General features: G+C 32.8%; 4 protein-coding genes across 6 annotated transcripts in view; 2 read left to right on the top strand and 2 right to left on the bottom strand.

Annotated features, from left to right (window-relative positions):
• LOC124446736 (isoaspartyl peptidase/L-asparaginase-like) overlaps positions 1-3,853 on the top strand; it is a 7,169-nt gene extending 3,316 nt beyond the window's left edge. For both annotated transcript variants that reach the window (XM_046997609.1, XM_046997611.1), the window contains 6 exons: positions 138-224; positions 1,556-1,683; positions 1,762-1,912; positions 2,122-2,451; positions 2,559-2,731; positions 3,359-3,853. In XM_046997609.1, coding sequence (XP_046853565.1) covers positions 221-224; positions 1,556-1,683; positions 1,762-1,912; positions 2,122-2,451; positions 2,559-2,731; positions 3,359-3,574 — 1,002 coding nt within the window. In that variant the 5' untranslated portion in view covers positions 138-220 and the 3' untranslated portion in view covers positions 3,575-3,853. The remainder of the gene's footprint in view (positions 1-137; positions 225-1,555; positions 1,684-1,761; positions 1,913-2,121; positions 2,452-2,558; positions 2,732-3,358) is intronic.
• Positions 1-17,994, top strand: part of LOC124446737 (isoaspartyl peptidase/L-asparaginase-like) — a 22,032-nt gene extending 4,038 nt beyond the window's left edge. The window contains exons 1-8 of one of the 2 annotated variants that reach the window (XM_046997612.1): positions 9,006-9,117; positions 9,661-9,790; positions 14,504-14,588; positions 15,682-15,809; positions 15,888-16,038; positions 16,273-16,602; positions 16,709-16,881; positions 17,484-17,994. In XM_046997612.1, the coding sequence (XP_046853568.1) occupies positions 14,585-14,588; positions 15,682-15,809; positions 15,888-16,038; positions 16,273-16,602; positions 16,709-16,881; positions 17,484-17,693 (996 nt within the window). In that variant the 5' untranslated portion in view covers positions 9,006-9,117; positions 9,661-9,790; positions 14,504-14,584 and the 3' untranslated portion in view covers positions 17,694-17,994. Of the gene's footprint in view, positions 1-9,005; positions 9,118-9,640; positions 9,791-14,503; positions 14,589-15,681; positions 15,810-15,887; positions 16,039-16,272; positions 16,603-16,708; positions 16,882-17,483 lie in introns of those variants that run through there. The other variant, XM_046997613.1, reaches the window with a different exon arrangement.
• On the bottom strand, positions 3,759-4,418 carry LOC124446919 (propionyl-CoA carboxylase alpha chain, mitochondrial-like). The gene is made up of 3 exons (XM_046997803.1): positions 4,368-4,418; positions 4,138-4,212; positions 3,759-4,064 (listed from the first exon to the last, which is right to left on the bottom strand). The coding sequence occupies exons 1-3, from the start codon at positions 4,416-4,418 to the stop codon at positions 3,918-3,920; spliced, it is 273 nt and encodes a 90-aa protein (XP_046853759.1). The 3' UTR covers positions 3,759-3,917.
• Positions 17,713-25,248, bottom strand: LOC124446733 (propionyl-CoA carboxylase alpha chain, mitochondrial-like). Its single transcript, XM_046997598.1, has 25 exons — positions 25,102-25,248; positions 24,320-24,355; positions 24,053-24,100; positions 23,906-23,974; positions 23,719-23,832; positions 23,585-23,638; positions 23,370-23,501; positions 22,112-22,148; positions 21,952-22,030; positions 21,784-21,886; positions 21,584-21,610; positions 21,430-21,497; positions 21,041-21,261; positions 20,878-20,951; positions 20,718-20,792; positions 20,581-20,649; positions 20,277-20,352; positions 20,052-20,162; positions 19,280-19,382; positions 19,038-19,140; positions 18,824-18,922; positions 18,708-18,758; positions 18,507-18,572; positions 18,278-18,352; positions 17,713-18,204 (listed from the first exon to the last, which is right to left on the bottom strand). The coding sequence occupies exons 1-25, from the start codon at positions 25,183-25,185 to the stop codon at positions 18,058-18,060; spliced, it is 2,121 nt and encodes a 706-aa protein (XP_046853554.1). The 5' UTR covers positions 25,186-25,248; the 3' UTR covers positions 17,713-18,057.

Raw genomic sequence — 25,248 nt, 5'->3', positions numbered from 1 at the left:
AAATTGTCATATATTATATTTTTTATTTAATTATAAAGCTCTAAGAAAAAATATAAATTTTCTTTTTCAAAGACCGTTTGGGAGTAAATTTGTAAAGTAATATAATTTTTGCGTACAATATTTTCTCTTTTACATAGTTGGTCTTGTCTCTGAACTTTTCTGAAGAAAGCACGAGCAAAAAAAAAACAAGAAAAACGTTGGTTCGATATTTTAAAAAAAAATGAGTAAGTACTAACGACCTTATTGTTATTAAGGTATTGATTATAATCTTGAACTATTTAAAGGACAGATGTGAGCAATAAATACATCAGATTTCAGACCATACAGTTTTTTTAGGTATGTTAATGCTTTATTTTTTTAGAACGATGTTGCATGTGTCGAGAATTTACCTCCCCCTTTTAGATCGTAGTCCTCGACAACTCACAGATATACGTTTATTCAACTAAATATATTGTACTCATGCAATCCCAAGTTGCCGTTTTGAATACAGTCACTGTGCACGAACGTTTGCTCTTATTCTAATCACAGTACAGATACTAATGAATAATCGTAATGGTACATCACTATTTCACTATCATAAAAAAAAAAACACTTCTAAGTCCCTCCCAATAAATGTCAATCATATTTACTACGGTATGTCCGTCAGTCCCGACACATAACTATGAAAATACACTGAAAATATAATGTCTCTGTATAATATGACGTGTAAAGATTAGCAAGACTTACAAATTCCAATGTGTATTTTTTAGTTCTTATCAATTGATAAAGCAATTTAAATCTAACACTGCATTTGTGAAAGTACAAGATCATGTCGATTGCAAATATATAAGAAGCTTGACTCTCTAATTAATCTGTGCCAAAAATGATTTCACTAAATAAACAGTGCTGAAAAATTACATGACGGCCTTGCGGATGTTACGAAAAAATGTTTAGAACCTCTCGTGTTATAGTTAGGTGCCAATAATCTATTGCAATATAAAAATTCTACGCATGTAAGCTACCTATATTTAATGATACTTAGATAGCCAAGAATATTAAGGAGTTTATAAATCGAAAGAATTTTTACAAACAGTGAAACACATTGAGTATAAGAAAATATCAAAATTGTGTGAAATATGCGAAATTAGTTCTCTGGAGAAAACTTAACGCACAGTTATCATTTCGAATTTTAAAGTCGCTAAGTGTGAAATGCAAAAAGAGGTGTCTGTGGGTGAGGGATTATTTTTTGCTGCTCTCATCAAGAAATAATCACATAACATAAAATAATTTTAGTCAACCCAAATACAGAGTAAAATTTTGATAAGTTCTCGTAGTATCAATTATCAATTTTCTCAAATGTGGTAAGAAAAAAGTGCGCACGGGACAATTCAACTTTTATTTCTCCTAAACTAAGACAAAAAGGAAAAACTTTACTATGGGATATGCATGAATCAGGACAAAATTTACTTTTTGCATATTCATCTATGTCATCAGCAAGCAACATCATCCATACAATTTTATAAATCGCTCAGCTTTAAAGTGACGCATCAAATTTAATAATGGGTAATTTTTTAAGATTTCGATGGAGCCCCTGCAATTATTGTTATGGGAGGAGTCTATAGCAACCATCTTAGAGAACATATCAGTAATGAATACCTTGAAAAACTGAAAGAATCAGCCAGAGAGGGATATGCAGTCTTAACGGTAAGTAACTCGTTTGAAAAATTTTGTCATAATTTTTATTAACTGCATTTAACATTATGATTATTTTTATCACCTCAGAATGATGGCACTGCTGTTGATGCTGTTGAAAAGGCAGTTAGTATTTTAGAGAGCAGTGACTTATTCATGATAGGTCGTGGATCTCCATTGAACAGTGAAGGAGAAGTTGAATGTGATGCAATGATTATGGACGGGGACACCTTAAAAACAGGTTTGAATCTATAGGAAGACGCTTTAACTTTGGATTTTGCCACAAAACTAAAAACACTATGTATTTCATGTTACTAGCTGTGTTGTAATGCTGCAAACAAGACACATGCTATATTTGAATTTTATACAATCAACACTTTACGATAGTATTTTCTTCAGAGTCAGTCATTAAATAAGAAATATTTGTGATAAAATTTGTGTTTATTGTAGGTGCAGTAATTTCTGGTCGATATTTCAAAAATCCAGTTTGCCTTTCTCGAAAAATTATGAAAGAAACGCCACACTGTGCTCTCAGTGGTGAAGGTGCTTTGCATTTTGCTTTGAGTAAAGGTTTTCCTTGTTGCTCGCCAAATGAATTGATAAATAAACAAAAACGTCTTCCTCCTGAATGTTTCGAGGCATATGTTAAATTTTTTTGCAACGGAGGTCCTTTTCCTGATATCGCCCTTGATATTTCTCCTGAAGAGGCTTTCACTTGCGATACTGCATGTGCTGTTGCAATTGATAGACATGGCAAGTTGGCATGTGCCACGTCAACAGGTAATGACTAAATATACAGGTTATATTTATAGCCAAAAAATCAAACATAATTCAGTTCTACATCGTCATCTGCATGTCATCATATTCATAATCAATCATTATTTTAGGAGGTATTGCTGGCAAACTTAAAGGTCGTGTTAGTGACACTCCATTAGTTGGTTGTGGTGGATATGCAAATGATAAAGGAGCAGCTACAGGAACTGGTCATGGAGAGAAATTGATAAAATTGAACTTCGCTAAACAAATTGTAATTGGAATAGAAAATGAAATAAGTGTCCAGGTAATGCAAAATATCACTCATTTTATTTTTCTATGTTTTCTTGTGTAGTATTGTACGCATTATTGACTCCTTTATATACGATTTATCCTCGCTTTTTGCTAAGTTCATGAAACTAATGATGTGGAGAAAAATAGTGCGAGTTTCTCTCGGAACTGTACAAGTCCATTCCATTTTTATTAATTGAGAAGTGCAAATGATTTGATGCTGTGATTCCGCCAGTTTTCTTTAGAATACACAATTGCTATTGTTTTTTCACACAAATACAGTTACTTTACCCTGCAAAGCCTCATTAAATTTCAAAGCTTTTTAACCTCTAATCAGGCTTTAGTTTGTGATCTGTTTAACTTCTAAACAGGTTTTAGTTTGTCGTAGCTAAATTGCCTACAAAATGTTCGACACGGACCATTTAGTTTAGATTACACTTTAACCAATCTTACTCCAAACTTTAAATTAAAAACTTATTTCTTCTCTCCGACAATCCATCTGTTTTAACATGCAAAAAAAATTATTTAAGTCTTGAGCAATATCTTTCTCAATTCATAATATTAGATTTTCAACAATCCAGATTCAACCAATTTTCAAATCTTCTTTTTTTTTAAACTTTGTTTGATTATTTTTTCACTAAAGGAAGCTGTACAGAGTGCTGTGAATTTAGTTCAAGAAAGACAAGAAGGACTCGTAGGAGGAATTGCCATTGACAGACATGGAAATATTGGCAAGGCATTTAAAAATGACCTCATGCCTTGGGTTAGCATCAAAAATGATGAAATAGAATTTGGGTTGGAAAGGGATGAAGAAGGAAACTATCCTATTAAAGTTATTGAAAACATTGGCGTTGTATAGTTTATGATTTATACATGAATTAATATTCATTCACAATCATGCACTGTTTAACTTTAGCATTTGAAACTAAATATTCACAATTCACACAAACAAATTAACAATATGAAAATCATAATCATTTATACACGTACATAATTATCGTGCGTAAATACAGTACTCCACTGCATCGGTTAGTCATATCATATTTTCCTTCATTGTTGCATTTTTAATTATTCACATGATAAAAGAAAATCATTGTTGCTTAAATTTCTTCACTTCAAATATTGTCTGAACAGAAAAGTGTTATTTTTTTCTTGTGTTTATGGATCACTCCAGTTTAGCAAAGTTTCTTTAAAAGTCAGTGTTACTCGAGCTCAATAAGTCGATCACCTTCCAATATTTTATCTCCTGGTTTACAGTTCACTTTTTTAATTCGGCCAGATTTCTGAACGCATAAACTATTTTGCATTTTCATAGCTTCAACAACACAAACCTCTTGACCTTCAGCTACCTGAGAAAGTGAAGTTCTTAGAGTATCCTCACCAAGTAATTGCACTACAATTGATTTCAATATTTAAAACTGCCTCTTGTCCTGGTTCACATGTAACTGAGATCACTGTGCCTGGCATTGGTGAATCCAAAAATGGCGTCAAATCCTCCTGAAAATGAAAATTTGCAAAAAATTTAGAAAAAGAATATTTTACCCTTTAAGTACTCGGGCAATTGATACTATTATCTTTAGTTTAATTCAATAAAAGGGGAAATATATAAAATTGAAAGTATAAATAACTATATAAACCATAAAAATCCATACCTTTGGTTTTTCTTTCATATTTCGTGAGTAATTATTCTGAGTTTCATTCATCACGATGACATCAACTTACAATGGGTGATCATGCTCTAACCATCGTAGAACGTGTTCTAAACCTCAAGGGTGTCAATTTTCAATTACGTGTGCTACTCAAACTGTCTTCAAATCATAAGAATGTATATATGTGAGCCAGGCTTTGAAACTGGAGACATGTTATGGTTCACAAGCAATTGGATAAAACACGTGAAGTTTAAATATTTACAAACAATGTACAAGGCAGGGTACATCGAAACCGAAGGAATTAGGAGATTCTTAAATCATTGTGGAAAGGAGGCTGACATGTGCAATAACTATCTTCGAAACTGGGCATTTTGATCAAAAGAAATAATGTCATGGACTGGTCTTTGAAGCTATTTTGTTAGATGTAACAAAAAGCAAATTTCTACTCTGGTAAATTCAGTTTCAAGTTCCAACTGCTCTTCAACATGCTTCTCCAGGTGACGTTTCAATCCAAAGGGAACTAATGTATAGAAGTTAAAAAAGAAATAGTTGCTACCACTACGAATACGCAAGAGACAAAACTTTACTTGTTTTCGAACATTGAGAAACAAGTAGTTCGTTTTATTTCAAGTTTTGTCTCTATTTCAATGCCTAATCACAATGTTAATCCCATGGGTGCATATTGCACAAATTTCGCTGTTAGAAACTATGTTAAACTCCCAAGAGCAGTTGAACTTCTGTGCTTGTATTAAAGATACATGCACATAGCTGAAATTCATGAGCGTAGCATATAATGATTAGCCATTGAAGTTTTAGCAATTCACTCCTTTCTATAAATGTCACCTCTTTTACAACACCTGTATTGCAAATCACCTTTTTAAGTAAGTTTTGGTCAATCATTATCATTAGTTTTATGATCCAATCGGCTTTTTTCATGTAAGCCATACGCCACAGAAAGCTGTTATTTACATAAATTTAATTCTTCAAGTCATCCATCTTCTATTTAATGCGTTTCAGTCTTAGAAGTAATAAAAACCCACCTTATGTTGTTTTTTAGTAATGTAGTAAGTTATATTGTTGACATGCGTCTTTCATCTACTTTTGCAGTAATATATAAGTAATATAGGCAAATGTATTATGTATGACGCTGTTTTGAGTAAGAATTTTACATGGTGGTATCAACTTTCAATTCAGTGCTTTTGTCGCTTGGTTATGATTTTGAACGTCGGTTTCTGTGCTATGATATTGAACATTATGGGAGGAATATTGATCGTTTTGTTATAAAGAATGGTAAATAGCTGTCGTGTTGGTTTGTGAAGTGCATTGTAGACCAGACTTTTTTAACATGAAGTACAAGACTGTTACGTTGTGCCGAAATATAACTAAAACAGAATGTTTTACCAAAAACCTCCGGAGAAATAAATTTCACATTCAGTCATAGAAAACCGAATAACTCATATAAGAAAAAAAAATTGACTAGACTGAGACAAAGAGAAACACTTGCATGAGTTTTTTGCATGTTTGATTAAGTAGTTTGATATTTCTGCCAATATTTTCACAAACGTTGCTTTTTCTTAATGATGAATAAACAGAGTACTAATTATTGAAATTCTAAATTAGTATAAATTTCAAATGTTTGAAGTCAAAGTCATCACCTTCAAAAAACGTGTTGGCTCGATTAATGCTTAAGTTTGCCTCGTCCCTCTCGCAACAAGTCTTGTTTGAAGTTCGTTCGTGCATCAAGCTGTTAAAAACTACCTCAAAAGGCAGAATTAATCGAGCTCAGAACCTTATCCAAAACGCTGGGTAGGCTGAGTGTCCTACACATGTCACGTGATCAGCAAAGCTTGCATGCGCTACCTACATGGCTCCTAGCTTCCTAACTGATTGTCTTAGAATTCCTGTCAAAGTCCAACTTACAGGTAAGTAACTGCTTAAGTATAAGGTACAAAAGTTTTTTTTAATTTCTACAAATTGTATTTTTTCTCTTTTCATAAGTGAAATGCTTCTAAGAAAAAACTTTAAACAATTTTTAGCTTATTTTACCTGAATTAAAAAATCCACAGTTTGCCCTCAATAAAGAATTTGTATTTGCCAATCAGCATGATAGCTATGCTAAGTATGTTGTTTTTAGCGTGTTCACTTAAAAAATATAAAACAATGTGAATACTTAGGAATTGAACCAATTTAAGATTTTTTGTCGCCTGGTAAACAGAGTACTAATTATTGAAATTCTCTTTTCAACAAACACTAAGCGGAGTCAAAAGAGAGGACTAGGCCTCTGTCTATATCGCAAATGGTTAACAATCACAAGAGCTTTGTGAAGGGTTGGTTAAAACTTAATTTTTAAAACTTAATTTTGTTCATGTGACTCCTTCCAGGGCCGTTGCAAAGTGATCACAATGAGTGTGTGGGGGTGTTGAATGTCAAATTGGAAAGACATGAACATCAAAAAACACATTTCATTTTATTTCATTGCTCAACTTGCATAAACAAGTGTCCTAAATAAAAGGCTTATCATTTATCAAGTCTATTATGCAAATCCTCGTAACCGTGAAGACGACAAACCACAGTAAAAGTTGCCAGATAATATTGGAACGAGACTTCAGTGAAAGATTAACGGAAGGAAAAGGTACAAAATTTATAATATGAAAGGAAAACTCGCAAGTCAGTCAGATAGCAAACAATTTTCTGGATTTCTTACACAAAAATTACATCCTGTTGAATCCAAATATGGAGCAATTATGTTACGGTCGTCAGCCAGTTCAAAATCAAAATAACCCACTTCTGATCAAAATGTTTATGGTTACAAGTTTACAATGTCATGTTTAAAAATAATTCTTTGGATTTGCCAATAAAAATACAATAGCTAAATCAGACATCTAGGCAAAGTTTAAATTTGTGTATTTGACTTCCCAATGTGAGTAGTTAGTATAAAGTTTTTAATCATTTATATCTTCCTGCCGATTTTGTTTTACAAATTTGCAAACATTTGCCGACTAACCAAAATTATTGGGGGACACATCTCATTTTGTCCTTTTCGTCTGATATTGTCGTTTCTATTGAAATTTGAAAACTTAATTTTTTCCCTGAATATTTGCTGGGTTTTACAAAATACGCAAAAAATCAAACCAGTGCTGGTACATTAATTTCTTGGTAAATATTGAACTCATAAAAATTTTTCTTTCCATATCTATATAGCTGCTCTAGAAAAGTGACACCTCAAAGAATAACATTGTAAATTTTTAATCAGTTCACGAGGTATAAAGGTATGCTTTACCACTAGCATTTTGCTAGATCCAATAAAAATCACACGCAGATAACTCTTCTTTGCTCAATCATAGCTATATTCTCAAGATATAGAAATTTATCAGCCAACAGAGAAAAAAAACTCGCAAGCTTCAAGTTTGTGCCATAGTGTCGATGTCTTATTTCTTGTAATTTGTTTCTGTTCTTCTTCAGAGCAGTATACAAACCCAATTATCTATGGGAACCCACATGAAATGCATATTCATCAGCTCTCTATATAATTCAATAGTGTATCGATAATAATGTTGTGTCTATATGCATGTATTATATCAATGATAAAGATTCCTTCAAGTCTATTTTACCCCATTAACTTGCAAAAAAAAATTAGGATTGACGCAACATTTGACAAGATCTTCTCTCACTGTTGTCCATTTAAAGAGAAATATTTTGTTCTTAGCTTCACCAAGCATTTGAAAATGATCCAACTCTCTTTTATTTTTTGTTATATTTTTATAATTTAGCTATCTTTAACTAACTTTTTTCTTTACATTTAAAGACCACCGACCAATTCAATGCAAGGTCTGCATTTTTCACAAGAAATAGTCAAAACTACCAACTAACGGATAACAGATTTTATGCAGCTAATCATGGCTTGCCATGCTGCGGGCAACTTAAAATAGATTTTTTTAGCTCGTTGTGATATTTTGAATATAATATTAAAGTTCATAATGTATTTTTCCTACCCCTAATCTGCCACTGTTCATATCATGTGATGTCTGGTGAATGTTTCACCGCAAGCTCGCGGGTATTTAGAATACAAGGACACGTGAGAGTTACTAGGATTCTCATAGTAGGGAGAGGTTACCGACTGCCGAATTTGGGTGCAAATAAGCTATTTGAAATCTGAAAGGCTAAAGAAAATTGTTAAGCGACCCCCATAGCCCTTCTTGTTATGCCGTTCTAGTGTTATGTGATCTTTGCAATTTAACGTATGTCAATTAACCTATAGGTGCCGTCTGTCTTAACGTGTTTTGTTTTTCCACAGTGGTTATACCGGCGCGTCAGATTTTATCCGAAGATGGATAGAAATAAATGAATTATATTTTTGTTCTTTCCAAAGGAAGAAAATATTACAAACAGACATATGCCGCTGGAATTTCTATTTTTGTTTAACAAAGTAAAAGCTTTTAAAACCGTAACAAGTTGTGTGGTGCTCGATTTGGATTGCGATTTTTGTGAAAAACGAATTTTAAATCGCTCTTGCAGATTCAAAGAAATCAAATCCACCCTAAACGAACTTCAATGAACTCAAGAGTTCCATCGATGTTTATAGTTTATATTTCTGTATAAGTTAAAGCCATCAGCATGAGGGCTGAATAAAATATTTCAAAATACAAAATGGCATTTGCATGTTGCTCTTCTGCAGGAGAATAATTTCATTGAACCATTGAAGTGTATGAGGAACAAACAGATGTTTCAGGCCTATATCGTTATGACAAGGAAGGTACGTACAGTTGTACATGTATTGAAGGAAAGCAATTCATCTGCAAGTTGGACAAGTTTATATAATAAGGTTATCACATTTTCCGTTGTATGCTACACATCAGTGATTATAAAGATGAAATATATTAATGATTGACTTACTTAATTTGACAAAGTTTTTTAATCACAAGATTTCTTATAGCAAACACCGACCTTAAGAAAACTTATATCTGATGGATTTATGCTGAGACAGTTTTTAGGTTTGAGAATTCTCGTGATAATTTGAAAACCGATGTTACGACTGTCAAACGTAACGTTTGCTCAGGAATGTTAAACGTTTGAGTTCATAAACTGGTAAAGCAACTGTCTAAACTTTTAGATTAGTTTCAATTCAGCTGTTCAAAACTATGATAAATTCCGATACAACAAAGAGTTGTATTTTTAAATCTGTTCAAGGAAAGCCATCTGCCATCAGCATAGCATGATATCTGCGTGAAATGTGATGTTTTCAATGTGCTCACTGAAAAGTGCAAAACGATTTAAAGTATTTCAACTTAACCCACAGGAGAGTAAATTCATTTGGCAGTCAGTAAAATAAGATCAACAGACAGAACAGAAGCTCCTTTTCCATCTCGTTCAAACAAGAAAGAAACGTACAGTTCCTTTCAGTCAGTACAATACGGAAATCAAGAAAGGTACGTACAGTCGTACAATCAGGAAACCAACCAATTACACACTTCAAACAAGTTTATATTATATACTAACGTTTATCACAGGCTCCTAAACCATTATACAACACATTAATTATTGTAAAATAAAAATATAGTATAACTGTTGACTTGATATACATATCTACATGTATTGAACGAAAACAATTCATCTGCAAGTTGAACAAGTTTATGTAATAAGGTTATCACATTTTCCGTTGTATGCCACACATCAGTGATTATAAAGATGAAATATATTAATTATTGACTTGCTTAATTTGACAAAATGAAATATCTGCTAAAGAGGCTTCTAAATTTCCAGGATTGACATCAACTTTTTCTGCAACTGAACATCTAACTAATTTATGACATTATTTGAGAATTAAAAAGTTGCATATTACTGTTCCATTCCTAGAATTCCATTCTTGTCATGCAAAATTTTATCCTGCGTCATCAGCAGTGGCGTAGCTAGCGGTCCCGCTACTCCCGCCCGGCGGGAGTAGAAATTTCCCAAAAAAATAATAAATATTCTATTTGGACATAAGATATACATTATTTCACGAACAATTTGTAATATTATGTTTTATTCGTTCATATTTACGCTTTTATTAGGTGGTTCGTAATCGTAATACAGCAAAATCTCAAGATTTGTTATGTAACCTAGCAACCGCCTTTTCTCGCACATTGCATACTCGCGCGATTCTCCACGTATTCCGCCCATCTTCAGAGGGCGGAACATACAATATAATTCTATATAAGAAGTTTTGAATTCTGGTTGGCTAAGGGACTTGACGCATGCTCAAATCTGCTGTTTTATAGTCGAACTCCCGCTATTTTAAATTGGCGGAGGTTGTAATTATTCGACCTTTTAATACGAGTACAGCGATTAGTGATTATCAAATTACGTGTCATTGTCGGTATTAATTTTCCATTGTGTTTACTCTCAAATTGCTATTTTGTATTTGTGTATGACACAATGGCTTCAAGTGCGACTGCGATTTGCTCAACTGATGTTGATTTAGTAAATAGCTTATTAGCTAAACCGTTCTCTGCTCGATCGTCGGTCGAACAGAATGTTATCGTTCATGAACGGCCTACTCCTGATTTAACTATCCAAAATAAGGGAAGAGCATTTCAGAGAGATTGGTATGAGGCGAAGGACTGGCTGTGTGGCAGTACAACCTTGCAGAAAGTGTTTTGTTGGCCATGTCTAATGTTTTCCCAAAACATCGCCATCGTGGACTAAGAATGGCTACAACGATATGCGGAGTATTATGTCTGATGCTAAGAAGCATGAAAATCTAAATCGCATTTGACTGCATTTAAGACATGGAAAACGTATGGAGCTAGTGAACGAATTGATTGTCTTATGTCCCTCGCTAGAAGAAATGAGATTCAGCGTCACAATGAGGAGGTAAGACAAAATCGAGAAATTTTAAAACTGTTACTGAGGCCGTGCTGTATTTGTCAAAGCAAGAGTTGCCATTTAGAGGTCACAATGAGTCCGAAGGTAGCTTGAACAAAGGTAATTATAGAGAGTTGCTCGAATGTTTTGCTAAGTTTGATTCTGTATTTGAGCGTCGACTGCACAGTAGACTAGCAGAATCTGATATAGTTGGTGACAGAAGATTTACTGGAGTCTCCCAGAAATTCAAAATGGTCTTATCAGCTGTCTTGATTCAATTATTGAAGATGAAATCAGAAAGGAAATAAATGATTGCACATTTATGAGTATTCAGGTTGATGAAGCATCTGATGTCTCCACCAAAGAGCAGCTAAGTGTTATTGCTCGGTTTGACAAAGCAAGTGAAATTATGGAGAGGCAATTAGGATTTGTGGATGTAAGTATGAACAGAAATGCCACAGCAATATCACAAGTTGTCAAAGATAAACTTGGTGAGTATTCTAATATAAAAGAAAACTGGTTTTACAAACATATGATGGTGCTTCTGTCATGTCTGGCCATATCAATGGTGTTCAAGCATTGGTTCGACAAGAGTATCCTTTTGCTCATTTTGTTCATTGTGCAGCTCATAGATTGAACCTGGTCCTATGCCAGTCAGCCTCATCAATTTCTCCTGTTAAAATCTTTTTATTAATATAGCTACATTCAGCACATTTACAAGCAATGCCCCAAAAGAAAAGCTTTTCTCACATCTAACAACCTTGAGTTTCCTGCCCTGGTGAAACAAGATGGTATTATCGCTCTAGATTAATCAATGTATTGCACAAAACTATGAAAACTTTTAGATATTTTTGAGGGGTACTTGAACAACCAGCTGGGTGGGATGATGAGTCATTAAGTAAAATAAGTGGCTTACTGCATTATCTTGATAGCTTTCTCTTTGTTTTCTAGTGTGTGTTTTTTACAGGATTTTAGAACAGTCCACAATTTTGTATTCCATTCTTCAAAATAGGGAAACCCATTTTAACTATGGCATAAGCAAGATTGACAATTTCAAGCAGTTTATTGTGTCACTTCGCACAGATCAAGCTTTCACCGAGTTTTACCAAACTGCACTAGAAAAAGTAGGCCCACCAGCAACCAGAGCAGATAGTAGATACAATTACAAACAGCTTTATTTTGAGATTATTGATTCCATTAAAGGCATGTTAAGTGAACGATTTCAAGATATTAATCAGTTCGAGTTTTAGACCTTGTAAATCCTAAACTATTTACTACATGGAAGGGCATAGTTCCACAGGAGAAGATCAATCTTCTCAAAGATAAGTATAGTCCTCTTTTGACATCCAAACTTTGGAGAGTCAACTTTCCTTCATTTACAACGACAAGGACTTTCACAAAGAGTGCAGTAATGAGGTTCTTAAATACATCTTCAAATTTAATCTCCAGTCGAGTTTAGGTCAAGTGGTAAATTTGTTAAAATTGAATGGTGTGTTGGCAGTGGCAAGTGCTTCAGTAGAGAGGTCGTTTTCTTGCTTAAAAGGGTAAAAGCTATTTAAGAAATAGAATGGGTCAAGGTCGGCTTAGCTCTTTGTGTAGAATATCTATTCACAAAGATATCATTGAAAAGAAAGAGGAATCAGAGGTGTTGCATAACGAGGTGGTTGAAAATTTGTAGAAAAACCCAGGAGGCTGGCCTTTCTTTATAAATGATGAGTATAGTATGTGTTTTGATATTTGTTCGTATAATACATGGTACTTCATTGAGAAAATTAAGCATAACTTTAAAGAATAAAGCCATCCCTGTCTACTTGCCCCAATCTAAACAAGTTTAAACTAACAAGTAGAATGCTAAGAAAAATCTCTCTCTATGCACTTTAGAAGTGTCGTATACTATATTATTTTTGTGCTAATACAAATTTCTTCTGTTTATGCAGGGGCAGTGATGAGTAAATTATGTTTTAGGGACAATTGTCTCCTGCGTAACGTTTCTCTGAGCCACCTTTAGTACCTTTTAACTAGTTGCAGTTTCAACGATTGCCACATTAAGAATGCAGCTAACAAAAATGGTTTTTTATAAATTATTGTACAACAAATAATTCGCCCTCGAAATCGCAGGAAATGCTGTTTCCAAGGCTCTGGATTTCAAAATTTTCCGGGGAGCATGCCCCCGGACCCCCCTAGTGGGGTCGCGCCTTCGGCGCGAGATAGATTGGCGGGAGTGACTATTTTTCCTAGCTACGCCACTGATTATACAACACATTAATTATTGTAAAATTAAAATATAGTATAACTGTTGACTTGACTATGATTTGTTATTAAAATATCTGCTGAAGAAAACTTTCGAAAGTCTTTTAAGCAAGAGTTTCGAAGAGCAGCGTCGATTCTCCTTTGCCAATTGATTTCGGTTATACTATATCAAAATAAGAAACTGATATAATCGCTTCATTCCAGAAATTACACTCTTGTTTGGCAAAATTTTATCTTGGTCAGTGATTACTGTAGTCAGAATCATTGCAGTCCGTCTACTGGAAGAATTTCGGTAGTTTGATCTTAAAAACTTTAATTAGCCTCAGGGTAGAACACTGTGGAACGAAGGGGTGCTGAATTTTTTTGTCTCTCGAATAGTCTATCGTAAAATATTTGTAATTTTGTTCTCTGTTTGTGAATGTTGACCTTTGATGTTGTCAGAAATTTTTTAAAGTAAACGAGAGGGCGAGACCTATCGATAACTGTGTCACATGACATGTCTGCGCATGCGTAGCAAATCAGTAATTAATGTGAATGGCAAATGAACGCAAGAATCGTTTTATAAAAACTAATTTTGGACATTGGACGCCGTTACAGATTGTTAAATATATATTATCTTTGTCTCTAAGATACGTAGTGTTGATCATGGAGTCAAATTGATTTTTCAAATACTCTGATTAATTCTAACAGATTTCAAACGCGTATTTATATCAATTAAGGGATGTTTAAAATGCAAAATACTCCAATTTCTAAAGAAGACACATTTTTGTTAAAGATTTTCAGTTTCTACTCGCTACTACCGGGCTAGACCGGCTCATATGAACAGGCCCTAAAATTTAAAATCTCGTCAATCGTGATTACACGTCTCTGAATGCGTAATTATAAGATGATAGATACTTGAAATTTAAGAAAATTGTCATATATTATTTTATTTATTTAATTATAAAGCTATAAGAAAAAGTATAAATTTTCTTTTTCAAAGACCGTTTTGGAGTAAATTTGTAAAGTAATATAATTTCTGCGTACAATCTTTTCTCTATACATAGTTGGTCTTGTCTCTGAACTTTTCTAAAGAAAGCACGAGCAAAAAAAAACAAGAAAAACGTTTGTTCAATATTTTTAACATAATGGGTAAGTACAAACAACCTTATTGTCATTAAGGTATTGATTATAATCTTGAACTATTTAAAGGACAGATGTGAGCAATAAATATATTAGATTTCAGAATATACAGTTTTTTAAGTATGTGAATGCTTTACTTTTTTTAGAACGATGTTGCACGACTATAAAAATACAATGAAAATATAATGTCTCGGTATAATATGGCGTGTAAAGTTTGCAAGACTTACAAATTCTAATGTGTATTCTTTAGTTCTCATCAATTGATAAAGCAATTTAACTCTAATACTGCACTTGTGAAGGTACAAGTGCATGTCGATTGCAAATACAAAAGAAGCTTGACTCTCTGATTAATCTGTGCCAAAAATTATTTCACTAAATAAACAGTGCTGAAAAATTACATGACGGCCTTGCGGGTGTTTGAAAAAAATGTTTAGAACCTCTCCTGTTATAGTTAGCTGCCAATAATCTATTGCAATATAAAAATTCTACGCATGTAAGCTACCTATATTTAATGATACTTAGATAGCCAAAAATATTAAGGAGTTTATAAATCGAAAGAATTTTTACAAACAGTGAAACACATTTAGTATAAGAAAATATCAAAATTATTTGAAATATGCGAAATTAGTTCTCTGGAGAAAACTTAACACACAGTTATCATTTTGAATTCTAAAATGTCTAAGTGTGAAATGCAGTTATGTACATCAAGATACTTTTCATGATTCTTCAAAGAATGCTCCACTAGAGGTGTTTGTGAGTGAGGGATTATTTTTTGCTGCTCTCATCAAGAAATAATCACATAACATAAAACAATTTTAGTCAACCCAAATACAGAGTAAGATTTTGATAAGTTGTCTTAGTATCAATTATCAATTTTCTCAAATGTGGAAAGAAAAAAGTGCGCACGGGACATTTCAACTTTTATTTCTCCTAAACTAAGACAAAAAGGAAAAACTTTACTATAGGATATGCATGAATCAGGACAAAATTTACTTTTTGCATATTTATCTATGTCATCAGCAAACAACATCATCCATAGAATTTTATAAATCGCTCAGCTTTGAAGTGACGCATCAAATTTAATAATGGGTAATTTTTTAAGATTTCGATGGAGCCCACGCAATTATTGTTATGGGAGGAGTCTATAGCAACTATATTAGAGAACATATCAGTAATGAATACCTTGAAAAACTGAAAGAATCAGCCAGAGAGGGATATGCGGTCTTAACGGTAAGTAACTCGTTTGAAAAATTTTGTCATAATTTATATTAACTGCATTTAACATTATGATTATTTTTATCACCTCAGAATGGTGGCACTGCTGTTGATGCTGTTGAGAAAGCAGTTAGTATTTTAGAGAGCAGTGACTTATTTATGATAGGTCGTGGATCTCCATTGAACAGTGAAGGAGAAGTTGAATGTGATGCAATGATTATGGATGGGCACAATTTAAAAACAGGTTAAAATCCATTTGTGATACTTTAACTTTGAATTTTTTGATAACAAATAAAACCAGAATGTATTTCCCGGCACGTCTTCATTAGAAATTGGCAAAAAAAATACATGCTGTTTACATTTTGTACTAGGCAAATCTCATAATATCACTCGAGAACAAATATAAATAAACTTGGTACTCTTAAAATTGTGAGTAATCAGTGTAAAAAGCTTTTAAATTCTTTTCTGTTTACTGTAGGTGCTGTAATTTCTGGTCGAAATTTCAAAAATCCAGTTTTTCTTGCTCGAAAAGTAATGGACAAAACACCACATTGTGCTCTTAGTGGTGATGGTGCTCTGAAATTTGCTAAGGATAATGGATTGGATTGGTGTGAACCGAATGAATTGTTAAATGAACAGAGACGTCTTCCACATAAATATTTCAATGATTATTCGAGATATTTTATGGAGGGAGGAGCTTTTCCTGCTGATGCGCCTGAAATTATACCTGAAAAAACTGACACTTGCGATTGTGCATGTGCTGTTGCGATTGATAGAGATGGCAAGTTGGCATGTGCAACGTCAACAGGTAATGACTAAATATACAGGTCATATTTATATAATGAGAAATCATACATGAATTCAGTTCTACATCACCTACATGTTATCATATTTATAATTAATCATTATTTTAGGAGGTATTGCCGGCAAACTTAAAGGTCGTATTGGTGACACTGCATTAGTTGGTTGTGGAGGATATGCAAATGAAAAAGGAGCAGCTGCAGTAAATGGTCTTGGAGAGAAATTGATAAAATTGAACTTTACAAGACAAGTTGTAATTGAAATAGAAAATGAAAATAGTGCCCAGGTAATGCAAAATATCAATCATTTTAGTTTTCTACGTTTTCTTGTGTAGTATTGTACGCATTATTGACTCGTTTATATACGATTTATCTTCGCTTTTTGCTAAGTCCCATGAGACTAGTGATGTAGAGAAAAAGTGTGTGATTTTCTCTCTGAACTGTACAAGTCCATTCCATTTCTATTAATTGAGAAGTGCAAATGATTTGATTATATGATTTCGCCAGTTTTCTTTTGAATACACAATTGCTATTGTTTTTTCACAAAAATACAGTTACTTTACCCTGCAAAGCCTCATTAAATTTCAAAGCTCAGTGATCTTTTTAACCTCTAAACAGGCTTTAGTTTGTCATAGCTAATTTGCCTACAAAATGTTCGACACGGACCATTTAGTTTAGATTACATTGTAACCAATCTCACTCCAAACTCTAAATTAAAAACTTATTTTTTCTCTCCGACAATCCATCTGTTTTAACATGCAAAAGAAATTATTTAAGTCTTGAGCAATATCTTTCTCAATTCATAATATTACATTTTCAACAATCCAGATTCAACCAATTTTCAAATCTTCTTTTTTTTAAACTTTGTTTAATTATTTATTCACTAAAGGAAGCTGTACAGAGTGCTGTGAACTTAGTTCAACAAAGACAAAATGGACTCGCTGGAGGAATTGCCATCGACAGACATGGAAATATTGGAAAGGCATTTAAAAATGACCTCATGCCTTGGGTTAGCATCAAAAAGGATGAAGTGAGATTGGGGTTGAAAAGGGATGAAGAAGGAAACTATCCTATTATTGAAAACATTGGCGATGTATAGTTTATGATTTATACATGAATTAATATTCATTCACAATCATGCACTGTTTAATTTTAGCATTTGAAACTAAATATTCACAATTCACACAAACAAATAAACATTACAACAATCATAATCATTTATACGCGTACATAATTATCGTACGTAAGTACAGTATTGTGCTGCATCGGTTAGTCATATCATATTTTCCTTCATTGTTGAACTATAATATTTGAAACAATGCATTTTTAATTATTCACATGATAAAAGAAAATTATTGTTGCTTAAATTTCTTCACTTCAAATATTGTCTGAAAAGGAAAGTGTTGTTTTTTCTTGTGTTTATGGATCACTCCAGTTTAGCAAAGTTTCTTTAAAAGTCAGTGTTACTCGAGCTCAATAAGTCGATCACCTTCCAATATTTTATCTCCTGGTTTACAGTTCACTTTTTTAATCCGGCCAGATTTCTGAACGCATAAACTATTTTGCATTTTCATAGCTTCAACAACACAAACCTCTTGACCTTCAGCTACCTGAAAAAGTGAAGTTTTTAGAGTATCTTCACCAAGTAATTGCACTACAGTTGATTTCAATATTTAAAACTACCTCTTGTCCTGGTTCACATGTAACTGAGATCACTGTGCCTGGCATTGGTGAATCCAAAAATGGCGTCAAATCCTCCTGAAAATGAAAATTTACAAAAAAATTAGAAAAAGAATATTTTACTTTTAAGTACTCGGGTAATTGATACTATTATCTTTAGTTTTATTCAATTAAAGGGAAAATGTATAAAATTGAAGGTATAATTAGCTATGTAAACCATAAAAATCAATACCTTTGGTTTTTCTTTCATATTTCGTGAGTAATCATTCTGAGTTTCATTCATCACGATGACATCAAACTTACAATGAGTGATAAAAGGTTTGAAAATAATAATTAGAACTTTCGCTTAGCAAGACTCGCGTTAAAAAATACCATGAATTAAATTGACAGTTTTTATTCAACGTAATACCTTAATTTTGAAAGTCATTCATACCTTTGATCCATAATGTTGAAGTTTGATATTTTGACCATTTCTTGACAAACTCTAAAAATTATTTCATTAGATGTAAACGATAAATTTACCTGCAAATTAATGCGACAACAAATTACCTGTACAAAGACCTTTTTCTCATTTATTGTTGCTTCTACAAGATTTGATGCAAGGTTAGACGAGGAATGGAATTTCACACAAGTTCCGTCGATATTCATCTGACATTTAAAGAACAAAAACATACATAAGACGAAAAATTTTCCCAAAAAAGTGCACAAATAAGCAATTCATTCGTGACATAAATCATGAAATGCACATTGGAAGAAAACGTACCAGATAGCTATCAAAATTTCGATCAACGTTCACTTTGTATTTCTCATCATTTACCAGCACAAAAAGCGTCCACCTGCTTTTGTCTGTAAACCCAAAATTATTCCTGATAAATGGAAAGTTGTAGGATATGTCAGAATGGTCGAAAAAACTTTTGAAACATAAAATACACGATAAAACATGAAAATTGGTTTAAATTATTTTAAAAATTTTACGTTGTTCTTCATATAAACTGTAATGGATACCTTGTATGATTTAAAAAGTGTTTCTGTCTATTTTCACGAAGTATGAACAAATAACAAGCTGTGGCTGTCAATTCGTTCACTTCATCTCTGTTCAGCTGTTTTCCTGAAAAAAGTAAAACATACCTTTTCTTATGTCGAACGTATTGTTCATCATATGTGGTTGAGCCTTGGAACAGATGTACTCAGCGGTGTTGCTAGAATTTATAAATGCTTTTTGGCGGTATTCATATGTTTCTTTGTGCCCCCAGTCGGGCAGAACTGCATGAATATATAAAAACCCAAAAAGTTAACGTTCTACAAGCGACATCCCTGAATGTACTTTTTACCCAAAACATACACTGCAAGTACTGAAATATTAAAGTTTTTAAATGCAAGTCAGTTTTAGGAAAAAGCAACTAAATTTTCGATTTTGAAAAGACACTTTTTGGATGCTTTAAACTCTGAAAATACCTGTTGTACTTTCTGCATTTCAAGTCGCAAACGAAACGATTATTTAAATTATTTTCAAAAGTAATGTTTGAATTGATTATCTGTTCGTACATTTGTATCATTGTAAACTTATAGAGCTGTATAAAATCATTACAAGAAAACTATGCCCATATTTTGTAAATTTCTGCTGAAAATAGTTGAGATTTGTATCAAAATACACAGATAAGGTATTTTTATGTATTTGTCAATATCATTGATTCGCACAATGTCCGTTGACTCTCAGCATTTAAAAAATCGTGGAAAAACCTTGAACAACAATTGTACGAGCATCATAATCTCCTACCCTTAAAACCATCAGGATAATGCTTTTCGAAAAACTTTGTTGAAATATCGCCAGAAATAAAATTAGGATGGGTGACGACATCTCTCAATAACGAAATGTTGCTGATTAAACCTTAAATATAAATTAACAACAAGCATTAGAAAAATTAACAATTCTGCGAAAATCTCAGTTTGATACAAATTGTGAACAGCAAATGAGACATTGTTATACGTATGTTGTCAATACCTCGTATTTCATAAGTATCAAGAGCTTCAGTCATAGTTTTCAAAGCTTTCTCTCGTGTTTCGCCGTAGGTTGTCAACTGTATCATTAAATGAAGTACAAATATAAATAAATTAACTAATTTGTTCCACTATTTGTTCAAACCTGCGGTTACTAGACGAAAAAATTGTATAATTGTTTACACAATTTTTATATAATTTTTTTGTGCGGAGAAAATGTCATCTAGCAAAGGAACATACGTATAGCTGTTTCCACCTTACCACATGTGAATGATTGAATGATTTGGGAGCAAATTAGCTGGAGTTACCTTGGAAATGAGCGAATCATAATAAATACTTATTTCACTTCCTTCTATGATACCACTGTCTATTCGAACCTTAAAAAGAGTTCTTCATGATTTCCATGTATCCAAGAATGCAGTAGCCAATGCATACGTAAACTTACATTTGGAATGTGCGTTGGTTCTTTATATCTACTTAATCTCCCTATTGATGGCAAACCAAAATTTTTAAATGGATCCTGTCAAAAAGAGAATCCATTTGATACAAAAAGCTTCAAAAGTACGATTCATAAACTATCGTAAGTGAGAAACATTTCCATTTACCTCAGCATACACACGACTTTCTACGGCCCAACCTTTTATTCCAATGTCAGTTTGTTTATATTGGAGTTGATGACCTGGAAAAAACTTTATAGTTTACAGTAATAAAGACATGTAGAGAAGACATAGTAAAAATCTAGACACACTATTTTTCATGCACATTAACCTGCTGCAACTCGTATCATTTCCTCAACAAGATCAACTCCTGTAATGTATTCTGTAACGGGATGTTCAACTTGTAGTCGTGTATTCATTTCAAGAAAGTAAAAGTTTTTTTCCGAATCAACAAGACATTCAACTGTTCCAGCAGAGTCGTAATTGACTGCTTTTGCTAAAGCAATCGCTTGGTCACCCATGGCTTTTCTCAAATCTGGATCAATAAAAACACTGAAACAAACGGTATGGATAAAAAACATATTAATAAACTGTAAATATCATCTACATGTAGATATATGTATACGATAAGGACTTCTATGCTATCATTTTAGCAGTTATATATGCATTTTATTTGATTCTCTGTTGGGGTTTATCTTTCAATCAGCAGTTTGGTTATACCTTGGAGCTTCTTCAACAACCTTTTGATTCCTACGCTGAATGGAGCATTCTCGTTCATTAAGGTGAATCTAAAATTTGAAAACAACTACAGCGTATTACGTGCTTGTCAGTCGTTTGGCAGTAAATTTTAATTTACACAAACATTACAACTTACACAATTTCCATGTTTATCCCCAACAACCTAAAATGAAACAAAAAATGAGTGAAAGACAACCTTCTATGAAAACTCGCAGCTTTCTAAGAGAAACGACCATTTTTCAAAGATTTCACAACGCGAAACTTTTAATTTTCACTAGTTTACATAAGAAAATCGTAAAGATTGGTAAACTCCAGGGTTGAAACAGCTAGCAGTACCTGAAATTCAATATGTCTTGGATTGTCAATAAACTTCTCTATCAGTAAACGATCATCACCAAAACTTGACTTGGCTTCTTGTGAAGACAAACGAAACCCATCTCTTCGAAAAAAGAATTTCTATTTAGGTATGTTTCTAAAGCAACTAAGCATGTTGGCGTAGCTTACCTGACTTCATGGTCGTTCCAGGCAATTCTCATACCCTTTCCACCACCACCAGCAGAAGCCTTTATCATGACTGGATAACCTGGTTATATATGTTGAAATTATCGCTTATTGGCATGACACAAAATTAAGGATAACAAAGAAAGATTATACAGAAATGTACCTATTTCTTTAGCAAGTTTTATAGCTTCTTCATCATTCTTTAAAAAAAGGGTAATATATAATGTTGTAAAAACCGTACGACTAACATGAAAAATATTATCCAAAAATGTAAATATTTATTACATATTTATCATTTACTTTTTAGTTCAACAAATATGATTGTTTTGTTTTCAAATTAAGTTCAACAAACAACTCCAACACTTACAATGTTACTTTTCATTAAACATATATAACACGAAACTTCTTATCATTGTGCTTAGTTTCTGATCAGATCTTCTTCACACTGATAGAACGAACTGATGCTTCACTAAGTCAGTTATTTCAAACGATTATTTTTGATTCTCAAACGATTTTTGATTAAACTATTTACGCAAACAAATTTTTATTTGCAAATGATAAGTATTAAGAAAAGTATTTAAGAAAAGTGTTGAAGGTTTAAATTTATAACAGAAGAGAAACTTGCAGGTGAAACTCTAGATGGTTTGATGTTCATCATTATCCTTTTTCATCCCATTACATTACCCTAGTGTCCCTATCCCTGATCCTTTATCCCCGTAAGGTTGATGGACTACTTAAAATTGACACGCATGTCGAACAACTTTAACAGTGAACAACAAGAAACGAGAGAAGTACGATTAAACTGGTGTCAATAAGCATCAACGTAAGCGCAAATATCTATTAAGTTTACATTATCTGCGATCAGAAAAGGAAAAGACAAACGTGTTTTTGAGTCGGTAAGTAGTGACGAAGATGAACAGTTTGACATTGATCGATCAATCTTAAACTTTTAAAGACTTGCCAACTCACATGATATTTGCGCTGTGTGACACAAAACATCAACTTAAATCTCGAGTTTTCTTTACATTGCATTTAATTTTAGACATTATCGCCAGAATTGCGAGTATTTGAGCTTATAAAAGTGCTAATAAATAATACGATGCTGACAATTCCGACATTTTCTTGATGTGTGGGGTAAAACTTGTTTTATTTACATTATGTATGAGTAAGTCTGCTTTTGTATCTACTTTTTAGCTGAGCTATTTCCTTCTACAAATTACCAGTAGTATTTTGACATTAGACAGTAAAATAACTCGTTTAGAGGAATAAGTTAAGTTTGGCCTCTGCACCTGGATTATAAATAACAAGAAAATTACCAAGCACGACAAAGTTCTCTGCCTTCTTGCTGCAGACAATCTTCACTCAAGTTTTTGTCAAAAATCTCCTGTTTTATGAAGCCAAATCTTGGGATTTTAATTTACCTTTACAACTTTATTGAATCCAGGAATTATATTGACACCAGCTTTCTTTGCCACTATTTTACTTTCTATTTTGTCTCCCATAGCTTGAATTGAATAAGAATTTGGACCAATAAAAACAATACCATTGTCTTCCTAAAACATCGTAAGTAGGTTTTTAGATCTCCAATTTAGACAATTTTTCAGAAAAGAAGTGGGTGAAATCTTTAATAATTTACCAATAATTTTACAAAATGCATATTTTCAGACAAGAAACCATATCCTGGGTGAACCTGAAATAAACCATTGCGTTATAATCCAAACAATAAACTGTCATTATCAGCCATCTAAATTGGTTTTAATATTATCATACAGCCTGGGCCCCAGTTGATTTGATGGCATTCAATATTGCTTCCATGTTGAGATAACTTTCACCTGAGGGAGCAGGCCCAACACAATAACTTTCATCTGCCATTTTTGTATGAAGCTGAAATTGATGAAAAAATTGAATATGAAAAATATAAAACGAAAGACTTTGTGTAGACTCAGAGTACACTCACAGCATAACGATCAGCTTCACTAAATATTGCAACAGATTTAATTCCAAGTCGTTTGCATGATTTTATAACCTAAATGACAAAATATGACGTTAATAAAAACATATTATTATGAAATATAGATTTCTCATCATCACTCCCTAGACTTACCCGACAAGCAATTTCTCCACGATTTGCAATCAGAATTTTATCAAAAAGCTAGGGAAAATAGAAAAATAAGAATTGACAACGACTAAAAATGCTTTCTTATAAACATCAAAATATAAGATTATAAAAAAGTACAAAGTATAATTTTAAAATTGATTTTGTTTTTTGTGTCTGGAAACAATACATTAGATCACTTAACCCAAATCAGGTAAGAAAAATTAAAAGTTAAAACATTTATAAAGTCTTCTTAGCTTATATTTAAAACATTACCTTATCTCTTACAATTGATGAAACTGACCGTTGCACCTACAAAAAAAGTGCATTAAGCTTAAGTTTCAAAGACATTATGTGTGGTATGTCAACAGTGGTATAGCTAGCAAGTTTTGTCATGTTATGTATACAGTTTGGTGTTCACTGACTGCAAAAACAATAGATTTCTAAAAAATAAACATTGCCCATTGATCTGAAATTTATAATAACAATCAAACTTCTAGACTGGCTATATTGTTGCAGGCCATTTATTTCTAAACAACAAGACCAGATGTTATAGATGCAGATTTGAAAAGAAAGTTCTTTTCATTAAAGCATTTTAAAAGATATTCTGAATAGGGTTATCCCTAGAATGTTAAATAGGTGTGGGGGTGCTTTATTTGTATATATAGTTGTGCCAAAATGATTTCTTTTGGAAGCAATTCACTTTGGGAATTAAGCAATTCACTTTCTATAGACATCAATCAGGCACAACTGTATGTATGAATAAACACCCCCCTCCCATACGGCTCTACTTTAGAAAAACTGAAATGTGTTTATGGGTGTGAAGAAGGATGATTGAAGGGTACAATCTTTGCACAACTTAAGGAGCTGATTCAATGCATGACAACTTGAGAAAACTTGCACAATTACAAAATTTATTTAAAAAACATAAAAAAGAGTGAAAGTTCTACATCTGTTTCTTTAGTTCACTTATACACACTTAACTTGGACCGTATTCATTGAAAAGAAATATACTTACACAAATACCTAACTGATTGTATGTGTTACAGATAAATTACCTTCTTATAACATGACATGTAAATCCCTGAGTTTTTGTGAATGTGAAAACAACCATATCGTAAAAAACCCCTATAATTAGCCATAACATGTACTACTTAAACAGTTCTACGTATTCCTTTTTGTCTGGTCCGTTATTGGAATAATAG

Source organism: Xenia sp. Carnegie-2017, unplaced genomic scaffold, assembly GCF_021976095.1.
Source record: "Xenia sp. Carnegie-2017 unplaced genomic scaffold, XeniaSp_v1 HiC_scaffold_22, whole genome shotgun sequence".
NCBI lineage: Eukaryota > Metazoa > Cnidaria > Anthozoa > Malacalcyonacea > Xeniidae > Xenia > Xenia sp. Carnegie-2017.
The sequence above is the reverse complement of the archived record's forward strand: the minus strand, read 5'-3'. Positions and strand labels throughout refer to the sequence as shown.

Bases quoted from the DNA above. Each gene is read 5' to 3' on its own strand.
- LOC124446733 (XM_046997598.1), bottom strand. From the start codon at position 25,185: ATGGCTAATTATAGGGGTTTTTTACGATATGGTTGTTTTCACATTCAC. The intron at 24,101-24,319 runs GTAATGTTTTAA...TATTTTCCCTAG, and splicing joins CATCAATTGTAAGAGATAAG to CTTTTTGATAAAATTCTGAT. The intron at 21,262-21,429 runs GTATAACCAAAC...CGTTTGTTTCAG, and splicing joins GTTGTTGAAGAAGCTCCAAG to TGTTTTTATTGATCCAGATT.
- LOC124446919 (XM_046997803.1), bottom strand. From the start codon at position 4,418: ATGAATGAAACTCAGAATAATTACTCACGAAATATGAAAGAAAAACCA. The intron at 4,213-4,367 runs GTATGGATTTTT...TTTCATTTTCAG, and splicing joins ATATGAAAGAAAAACCAAAG to GAGGATTTGACGCCATTTTT. The intron at 4,065-4,137 runs GCAGTTTTAAAT...TCACTTTCTCAG, and splicing joins CATGTGAACCAGGACAAGAG to GTAGCTGAAGGTCAAGAGGT.